The 10793-nt window shown below is 51.9% G+C and overlaps 1 protein-coding gene across 15 annotated transcripts in view; it reads left to right on the forward strand.

Moving 5' to 3' along the window:
* Positions 1-7647, forward strand: part of MBP (myelin basic protein) — a 139482-nt gene extending 131835 nt beyond the window's left edge. For all 15 annotated transcript variants that reach the window (XM_070514491.1, XM_070514483.1, XM_070514486.1 and 12 more), the window contains one exon: positions 6049-7647. In XM_070514491.1, coding sequence (XP_070370592.1) covers positions 6049-6093 — 45 coding nt within the window. In that variant the 3' untranslated portion in view covers positions 6094-7647. The remainder of the gene's footprint in view (positions 1-6048) is intronic.
* Positions 7648-10793: the final 3146 nt, after the last annotated feature.

Genomic DNA, 10793 nt, shown 5'->3' on the forward strand with positions numbered 1-10793 from the left:
GTGGTCAGCAAGGTGGCTGCAGGGTCACTTAGAGAAACGGCAGCCGTGCTATTGCTGGTGAGGGTGACAGCTTTGCTCAGAGACGCTGCCGTCTCACAACGTGGCCTCCTGGGCCCAAGACAGGCTGGGGCACGGAGGTGGCGCTCAGGGGGCCGGCAGACCCATGCCTGGCCGCCCGAGGGCGCTTGCGGTCACACTTGATCTCCGAGAGGACGAGCAGTGAGCAGGCCGCCAGACCTCTCAGGACTGGTCCCTAGGGAGCCGCGAGGGTGCAGGTCCTTCCTGGGGAGAAACGTGGGGTGAGTGGGCGGGCATCACCGCCGGGGCCTGGTTCTGAGCTGGCCCAGGCTCTGCCTGTGGCGAGGTCTGCCCCCGGGGCCGCCCCAGAGATGGGAGCTGGGACCCGTGTGCTCGGCCAGGCCCTGCCTTCCTCTCACGGCCAGGAGACCCGAACGCCGGCGTGGGGCAGGACCTGGGCGGGACCTGGACGACAGGGCTGAGACCGCAGCAGGGCAGGTGCGGGTTCGGGGCTGCCGCCTCCCTCCCTGGACCCGAGGGTCTGCCTCGTGCAGGTCTCCATGGCAGGCTGCCGAGCAACCCGCCTGCCGCCCCTTCTGGGCCATGACCTAACTCCCCATCCACTTCCAGAAGCCGTCTTGGCCTCGATTCACTCCAGAGCCCTTCATGACCGAGGAGGTCGTGCAATTACTGGGTTCGCCCACAGCCTCGGGGCTCAGGGGCTTCCTCGGAAACTGGCTCTAAGTGCCCAGAGGCCCGGCGGCCTGAGAGCTTTGGGAAGGGACCTACTGAATGGTGGCAGCTGTCCCCGTTGCAGAGGCCTCAGGGTGACCGAGGGACAGGCTTACTCCCTGTGCAGGAGGGGCCAGCCGGCCACTGCTGGCCGGGGGACTGTGGTTGGTCGGGGCCACTGTGCCCAGCGTCCGAGCCGGGATGCTCCCACGCACAGAGCACAGCCTCCTCCTAAAGGAGCTCGTCGTCTAGTGGCGGGGTGACAGGGAGTGAGGGAAATAAATGCTCTAGGGGACAAGGCGGGAGGCGCTGAGAGTGAACGGAGCCTCTGCGTGTCGGGGAGGTGGTTCTGGTTCCAGGGAGGGTGACCGGACAAAGCCTGGCCGAGCAGGTGGCATCAGGCAAAGATGTGGAGGAGGTGAGGAGCTGCCACACCCCAGGGACAGTGTTCCAGGCTAAAGGAACAGATCGGAAGGGCCTCGCAGGGTCCAGGAGGAGGTGCGTGGGAAGGGTAAGCCCCCCACACACCCACAGAGGGCCCTGTGACCCTCCTGAGGGCTCTGACAGTGATTCTGAATGGGGGCGTCACCGGGTTCCAGGGAGAGAGCGACACATGGTGACATTCGTTTTCGTGTTGAGAGACCAGTCGTCTGTCTCTGGCAGAGACTTGCAGAAATGGGGACTGGATTGTGAGGTCCCTGGACTGGATAATCAGGAAGAGACCTGTGGACTTCTGTAGCCGCCCATCCAGGGCTTGGTGACAGAGCTGAGGGTCCAGCAATGCGTCAGCATTTCAGGGCTGAAAGCCGGAGTTGGAGTTGGGGTGGTCCCTCCGAGTGGAGACATCTGCGCCGTCCACGCAGCGTTGGAGGCAGCGTCCCACGCTGATTTAAGGCCCGAGGAGAGCACTTTTTGTCCCTGAAAATGGAAGGACGTTTGTGGTGGAAGACTGTCACAGAACAAACGTTGTCTAAGTGGGTGTCCCCACTAACTGTCTCATTAGAATATCCGCCCCACTGCCCCTCTCCCTGACTCTTAATCCAGGCAGGGCCGTCCCTTTCCCGGTCAGTGTCGTCACAGCCAGCATCCAACGACAGCCGCAGTCGTAATGATGTACACCGGGCTCCAGTCAACTCCTTTTCCAACCTAAAGAAACGTAAGAAGGAAGACAGACACCAACAAATCAAAGACAGAGCTCCTCTCTTAGGACAGGAAGGGCTTCATACAAGGCAGGCAACCACGATGCCCACGGCACCCTGTCGAGAGAAGAAGCCTGAAGGGTTTCATGTTTATCTTTCTTGGGTGAAAGATTAGCATTCCTGTGGAATATTCTCTGCCTGTGCAGGAAAGATGTGATTGTGCAGATAAGAGGAGACGTTAACCTGTGCTTAGTTCCCAGACGACATCGAGCGTCCTGCGCCGTCTGGTTCATGGGCTGGTGTCCAGGCGTTGTAGACAAACGCGTCCTGGATTCATATTCCGTGTAATAGCGTCTTCACCTTGCATCTTCCGGCCAGCGGTCACATTTAGGGGAAGGCGTGAGTTTCCGTGGCCTCCATGTTCTAGGTGTTCTTGGTCGTTGGTGAGAACAGGAGCATCTCCTTCGTGTAACCCATTCTCAGAACATCCATTGGGATCACGGTAGGCAGTTGAACGTTGGAAGCTTCTGCTGTACACGGGTTGGCTCTCTCAAAGCTGCAAGGCAGAACCCGTGCTTCCCGCGAGCCCCAGGTCACCCATGATGGGGCCCAGTCTCTGCCAGCAGAGGACAGGGCTCCTCCACCAGCCATCACTGATGGCGATCTCTGACCTCTGTGAGTCCACTTCCTGACTGGCTTGGTAAAACGTCAAGCTTTCACAGTTTATGGTGGAATAATTTGGTCGGTAACCCAAATCCTCGTTGATTTGGGCACCTAATCTTTAATTCCATGTTGAATCACGTGTGTGTGTGTCCGGCGGTCGGGATGCGTGGCACAGACAGACTCGGTGAGCATGCGTGTGTGGCATCCCCACCCACGAGTCCATTCTGGTGGGTGCTGGGACCACACGTGGTAATATGAGGCAAGATTCTGCTTCAGAGAAAAGTCAGTCCTGTTAGGAAAAGCCTTAAATGTGTGATGTGAGTGGTAAGTCACCGAGTCACTAACTCGTTTTATGTCAGGTAAAATGTAGGCGGGATCAGTGTAAATTCTAGGCAAATCTAAGTAAGGAAATAAATCCAGCCCCAAACATTCAAGTAACGGAGGCCGTCCTGACATATTTGCCTCACTTCTGAAATGTGGCAACAAGACAGTGAGGGTGAGGGTCCCGTAGGAGCTGAGTCCTAACGCAGACCTGCATTCAGAATAGCAGTGTTTCACTAGTGGCCCCAGACCCTAGCCAGGAGGCCACCTGCATCTGAATCGCCTGTGATGCCCAGACCATTTCTGGGCTCCCCACAAGACTTCCTGCACCAGATTGTCCCAGGGTGGAACCCCCATGTCTGCAGTTATCACAATTTCCCTCTCGTCTGAGAAATACAGATTTATCCTGTTCTGGGTAACTAATTGCTATGCCATCCCATGTAATGACCACTCATCACGACCAAAGGAATGACGACTGCTAGGTGATGGGAGGGGCCAGCTGATGGGGGCGGGGCTCCATTTAGGAAATACGATTCTGGTCCTCCATAGTGTAGGCAAGAGTTGTAACTGGTTATTGTGAGATGTTTGGGAGGCCAGAGCTTGTCAAGCCTGCCTTGATGACTAGAAAAGTGCCATTTCTATCAAGCACATCCATTGTGTGCAAGGAACACAAGTGTATGACCCCCATTTGTTTCTTAAATAGGGGCAATATTTTCCTGAAGTTCTTTTTGTAAGCAGTAGTCCAGAAATTTTAAAATTGCTCTATATTTCAAAGGGAGCTTCAGTTTATTAAATGAAAACAAGTTTCCATTAACATGGTTTTAATTACATTTTGCTACATAAAAAGTTCACCAGCTGGCCTACTATGGTCGTGTGGCTGAACCAGTTGAGACAGAGCACTTAAAATTGGTTACAAGAACGCCCCAGAGATGAGAAGCACCTGAAGGCAGGTGCCTGGAGATGGTGGGCGTTTCCAGCTTTTGGGGGAGGGTCATTTTCCCTGTCTTTTCTGCCTGCTCTTTGTACACTGTGGAAAATCAAGGAAAGGGCTCAGACTTGGCATTCCGGTGTCGTTGGTTAGAAACCAAGTAGAGGAAACTGCGTCTCTCCCAATCATTTGTGAGCTACGTCAGAATATAACAGGAGTTTCTTTTCTTCAAGTACATGACCTGGAACAAGTCCCTGCCTGTAGTGCCTGCACAGTGTGAGGGTAAGGATGGAGAGGGGATGTATGACTCTCCTGTAGATTCTGTCCTTCTCCTGCCCCAGCCTTCTGGTGACCAGCCTCACTGGTTTACCTGCCCAGGGCAGACCACGTGCTCTATATCAGACGATTCAAAAGTGGTAAAGAGCGTGAGACTGAAGCACCAGAGGTGCTAATTCTGGCTCCCTTTGACCAGCTGACTGACTCTGGGAAATTCACTCAACCTCTCTGAGCTCAGGCTCCTCACCTTAAGATGGAGACGATGATGCTGACCTCCCAGGTTGGCTTTCTCTTTCATAAGAGAAAACAGATATAACAGATTTTGCACACGGCAGGTACTCAATAAATTGTTGATACAGTAATAGAAAATAAAACCAGTATGTCCACCATTTTTTATTTCAAAAGGAGCTGTCAGGAAGTTGAAATGGTATCTCACGTAAGTTGTCTTGCAAAGGATGGGGGGAACATAGCCGTTCAGCACCATGCACTTTGTTTCATAGAGCAGCGGTTCTGCGACTTTGCAGGACTTCACACTTTAAAGGCAGCCCTAAAGGTTCATCTCTTGGAAATTCAAAAAAAGGGGAGGTGAGTGCAGCCTTGCTCTGGGCTACTCCAGAGGTGGCGCTAGGCCGGTTCTGTCATTTAAGCAAGCCTCCACCACGAGAAGACTAGGGTTCCCCAGGGGAGGGGTGGCCCCGGGCAGAGCTGCCGCCCCTGACATCTGCAGTCGTACGACAAAGCCCCTTTCCTGGGAGGGCAACTTCACTCGTGGTTCCTAAGGTGCTCTCCGGGATAGAATTCCAGAAACGTTTTCACTTGTGAAAATAAAGCTCCTTCAATGAGTTGTTTAACAGCATAGTGATTCTTCTGGAAAAAGTAAAACTCCAAGAAATCAGAACGGTCATCGCACTCTGTCAGCGTGTTATTTGTAAGGCATTTTTGGCTTTCGAGCTTCGGTGAGTTACACTACTGGGTAATGAAAACGTAGACAGCACCCTGGTTGGTGTTAGTGCTGTGCCCGTGTGCCGTCTGGCTGAGAGCAGTTTCCTGTACATCTTGCTTTCTGGGGCTCTCAGTCCAAAGGAAACCCTTGAGAGATCCATTTTTCATTCATGACCTAAGAAAAAAAGGCAAACCCAAGGAGAAGGAGAAATTTGAATGTAAAAAAAGTGCATTTCTCCTGTGTTCTCCCGTGTCACTCTAAATGACTTCTGGAGTGACCACTGTCTTCTCAGAGAGCAATGCCCACGCCCAGGCCACCTTCACATTGCTGGTCACTGCACAACTGTGCCCATCTCAGTGGTTGCCAACTCTTTTTTTTTAAATTTCAAATTGTATTTGTCCAGAAAACATGTCAGTTCCTGGTTGTAAGACCCCTGGGAGTCAGTTTGCCGTCCCCCCACCGCCCCCCCAGCCCATCATGAGGTTGGTTTGTCTTGGTAAGGCAGTGGAGAGGCCAACAAGGAGAGGGGACTGCCCTGCCCCATCACATCATGCAGCCGTCTCCGTCCTGGTGGACGCAGCAATTGGCGTGTCCATCAATACTGAGATCTCTCCAAGGATGAGGTCGTCCCTGTCATTGACAGACGGTCTCCCTCAGTTACCCTGGAGTCTCTAGCCAGAGAAATTAAGCACTCCTTCAAAGCATGATAATATAGCAGTCGAGCTTGCAGCCCCAGACATGCAGTCTTATTACCCTAGGCACCAGCTCTCTGTGTCCTGGGAATTACATTCAAGTGAATTTATCTTACGGTTCTTGAAAATTCAGTTAGCACTTGCTAAAGGAGATTGTGAGAAGTGGAACAAAAAAAATCAGCTTTTTGTGGCAGCATTTCCAGCAACAGGCCCAAGTGAAAGAGCGCCCCAAATGGTTTGAGACCAGGTTACCACCAAAACAGGGTCCTGGCGGGGAAGGGAGGCTGCACGGGAATGGCCCCCAGGCTCACCTAACTCTCTGTTTCCTTTCCTCAGGGAGGAAGAGATAGTCGTTCTGGATCGCCCATGGCTAGACGCTGAAGCCCTACAGCCTGTTACAGAACCCCGTCCTCAGCTTCTTAATATAACCCTTACGATTTTAATACCGTTCGCATAAATTACCTAGTTGTAGCAAATGACCTCTTGCTAATGCCTGTTGAGTTGTGCACACAGTAGGGTCAGGCACACTGCATCCTACTAGCAATTTCTGGCCAACAGTTAAACGGAGAAAACGCAGATAGAAAATGGTTAAACTCTTCCTTTACGTTTGAAGAGACAGTGTTCTCGGAGTTTCATTCCACTGCCTCGTGCCCGGCCGCCCCGCGGAGTTGGTGCGGCCCGGCGCACGGCCGTCCCTCCAAGTTCGTTCGCCCCTCCATCCTTGGACTTGCTTTGCGCCACTGACCTGGCATCCCCCGCTTCTCGGGCACTGCCGTGGAGACACACTGCCGTGGAGATGGGACATGAGCAGGGTGGTGAGGACTGTGTTGATCCGCGCTTCCTTTGGTTTCTTTGCTGCCCTTCTCTCACTTCCTAAAGTTCACTTTATTTTCCTAACAGGATTGGGCAGTCAGGAGTGGCTTCACACCCGTGGGGAGCTTTTGGTACGTGAAAGGCGGGCGGGCAGCTGTGAGGAGTCCAATGTGGTGGGCGCGAGAGGGGGCGCCTCCAGGCGGGCGCTCACCACACCCCAGTGAGCTGAATTCGTGCGTGGCAGAGAGGGGACAAGGGGCACACGTGGGCTGGGCAACGGCCTCAAACAGGAAACAGGGTCTTCTTGGAAATTAGGTGACGGCGCAGCAGGAACCAGAGCGGCCTCTACAGACGACCTGTTTCCTAACCGGAGCCCCGGAGGAGAGTTCAGAGCGACTCGCGCATCTCAGAGCGGGACTGTGGGAGTTTTCTGGGCAGCCCGGCATGTCCCACTGGTCACTGTGGAGAGGGGAGGCGACCAGTGGTACGCTTATCACGGCAGTGCACATCAGCAAATACTAACCCCAGTGGAAAGATAACCATCCCTCTGCTTGCTCCTAGAGACGCCGTGCTTAGTGACTAGGCTTAGGAACATACCCGTCCCTGGTCCCCCGCCCAGGGCATGGCAGGGCCTGGACGCCCACACGAGGAGGGCAGAGAGCTCCTCCCAGTCGCAGTCTCTTCTAACGCCAGCTGACATTCCCCTGCTCCCCCTCTAACGTACTGAGTCCTGCCTTTTGATTTCAGCCTGTCTGTCACAGGCGTCCCAAAGAGCCCCACGCTGGCATCATTCTCCCTTAGGACGAAGACCAGGAATAGTAGGCATAGGCCCAAAGCATCTCTTTAATCCCGTTCTAATTCTGAATGTTTAGTGTGGGTTTCCTATAATGTCTATTAATATCTAGCCTCAATGATGAGAGGGTAAAAAAACAAAAAGGCACACAATTTCGGAAACGAAACCTCCACCTTGCTCCACACACGCACTCTGCATCTTCGAGCTGGTTGTTGACTGAGTGCTCTCTGTTCGTGGCTACACCCAACAGCAAGTGCTGTATGCTGGGTCTCATGGGAAGTATACACTGTTCTCAAATATTGAAATAAAACAATAAACTTTTAATGGTATTTGCATGGGTGTCTTATTTTATCTTTGTTCTGGAATGTAGAATGTGGGCCCACAGCAAGCAAACGTCCCATCTCGGAGCTGATGCGGGCACATCCCACATGGTCCCGCACAGAGCTGCCGGTCCGCGCTGGGTGACGACCATCGCTGCTTCATGCCTTCGTAGGAGGAAGGGCAGTGGAGGACGTGGTTGGGGCACTGATTCTCTCACAAGGAAAAGGAATTTCAATTAATCTTTAAACAGTCTTTTAAAGTATATTTACGTTTTATCATCTTGCCAGTGTAAACACCCTGTGAATGTGCGTTGAAGAATCTTTGAAAAATCACTTTCTGCCACACAGAGACGTTGACAACAATAAGTGATTCTGGAAATTTTGTGTGTAGTTGCTTTTGGTTACAAGAATTCTCTTTTGAAAAGATAAACTGAAATCTTTTGTCTGGCTTGTAATGAACCACTGGTTCCCTCCGTCTCACTAGCACCTGAGACGCCGTCTGCCCTCATAAGGCTTGGCGAGGGAACCCGCCCTGGGACGGTTGCAGAAAGACACAAGCCACTTCTCTGGGGCTCCCGGACGCAAGTGTGCTGTTGATCCATCTCAATGACAAGCGGCCTGAGGCTCCACCAGGGGGCTGAGGGACTCCAAGGCCGTGCAACCCCTCCCTTCTCTACACTTTTCTCCCCAAACCCCTTCAGACTGAGGAATTTGGAAAATCATGTAAAGATAATCACATTTTAAAAATTGTGTTCTTTTGGTTGACAAGTCTCTTTTAATGTTACATATATAGAAAATGCGTTAAATGGTAAACCAAGCATATATCCTAGAGTAACACAGCATTTACCCTGATAATACAATATTCAGGTAAATATTTTAAAATAAGACGATGTACCATAGGAACTGAGCCGTGTTCTCACTGAGTGCCCATCTAGAGGCTCTGCCTCACTCCTGCTGAATGTGAATGGCAATTAATTTCCCAGGCGGGGCTCCCAGAGAAGGGGCTGCTGGAACCCCAGCCTCGGGGCGAGAACACTCCCCTCATTGCAGTGTGTGTCTCTTAAGGACGAAGGCTAGCAGAGTCTAGAGCTGTCACGAGGGTCTTTGGAACTGGAGGAAGGATTTTCCTCATCAGAACAGAAGACCACCCTGAGCCTGCTTTCTAAGACATCGTGTCAGTTGCACAGCCGCCCCTGTGCCATCCATGCAGACTGAGGACGTGGGGTCGGTAGAGCAGCTGCGAGCCTGGAGCCTGGGGCACCAGCACAGAGGAAAGGGACTCCGGATGGAGGGTTGAGATCGGGAGCCAGATCAGAGGTTTGTGGAAAGGATGTTAATTCAGTAGATAGGGCGCTATAGGAAGGAGTGGCTTTATCAATTGGAATTGGGATTTTGTGAGCAGAGACAATGCGGGACTGAGAAAAAACAGTGAATGAAAAGTTCCCTTGTAGCAATTAAAAACCAGAGAGCTACGGGGCTGGCCCCGTGGCCGAGTGGTTAAGTTCGCGCGCTCCGCTGCAGGTGGCCCAGTGTTTCGTTGGTTCGAATCCTGGGCGTGGACATGGCACTGCTCGTCAGACCACACTGAGGCAGCATCCCACATGCCACAACTAGAAGAACCCACAACGAAGAATACACAACTATGTACCAGGGGGCTTTGGGGAGAAAAAGGAAGAAAATAAAATCTTTAAAAAAAAATAAAAATAAATAAAAAAAAACAGAGAGCTATGCCATTCATAATTTCTGGTGCCGTTAGTCTGCCAGGGCTGTCCTAACACAATACCATAGACTGAGTGACTTAACAACAGAAATTTTATTTTCTAACTGTTCCGGAGGGTAGATTCAAGAGTTAGGTGCTGGCGCGGTTGGTTTCTGGTGAGGCCTCTCTCCTGGGCCTCAGACAGCTGCAGTCTCCCTGTGTCCTCACATGCTCTCTTCTCCGTGTGCACACACTCCTGGTGCCCCTTCTGCTCACAAGCACACCAGTCCTTTCGGAGTAGGACCTCACCCTTACGACCTCATTTAAACCATAATTACCTCCTAAAAGTCCTGTCTCCAAATAGAGTCACATTAGGAGTCAAGGCTTCAGCATGTGAATTTGTGAGAAGAGGCACACAATTCAGTCCACACCAGATGCATATTTTTCTCATGCAACAAGTATTTCCTGAAGCCCCATTTGGCAGGATGTTATAATTAAATTCCAGGACTTTGTGGTAGAGTACTGTTCCTTCTTTTCCCAAAAAGCTCATATGAAGTGCAACATTTTAGTACATTTTCTATTAGGATTTCTCCACTGTAAATAGTAAATAGTCCCTGAACTTCTAAGCAACGTGATATTAAGGAGGAGCTGGCCAAGCACAGCTCAGGAAAAACTGTGTGACTTGTTAACCATTATGGTTACTGCAGTGCTAGGCACTGGAACAACTTCCTTTGACAGCACTTGCACTGGAAGTCGATCAGTTGTGTGTTTGAGAAACATACTGGTGTCGATCGGCACTCTCATTTGCCTCTTAGACAAGCCAGCCTTGTCTCAACTAGGCAGGGTGAAGGCTCCTCTTCTTGTGGTCTCTTCTCAACTCTCCACCGCTGTGAAATAACGTGTTTATCTAGCTCCCAAATCTTACAAACTCCTGGAATGCTTTAATAGGTCAAGACCCAAGAGCATCCATCAAATAATGAATCCTTCAACTCTATCCCATACTAGCCAGGGCCTTTTCTGTTCCAAGCCCACTTCCATCCGCTGATTTAGAATTAATGAGAGAAGATACAGAAGAGAGGGTAGACAATGTGACAGGGTGTGGAAGAGCCAGCAAGGGGTCCATGACTGCCCAGGGAAGAGAGACACTGGAGAGGTGTGGTGTGCTGAAAGGACATGAAGATCTCACCGTGTGTCCACAGGCCCTGGGCCTGTGCTCCTCACAGTGTCTCCATGGACCGGCAGCAGCGGCGTCGCGGGGAGCTGGTTGGCCAGCAGTCTCCGGTCCTGCCCACACCTCCTGGATCAGAATCTGCTTTCTGAGAGGGTCCCTGGGGTGTGTTTGCACATGGAAGACTCCCGCTGGACTCCAGAGGTCAGCAGCCTGCCTGCCCGCCTTACCGTGAATTGTGGCAAAACCACTTAAGCTAACTCCATTGCTGCACAGTATGCATCATCC

Source organism: Equus asinus, chromosome 7, assembly GCF_041296235.1.
Source record: "Equus asinus isolate D_3611 breed Donkey chromosome 7, EquAss-T2T_v2, whole genome shotgun sequence".
Lineage (NCBI taxonomy): Eukaryota > Metazoa > Chordata > Mammalia > Perissodactyla > Equidae > Equus > Equus asinus.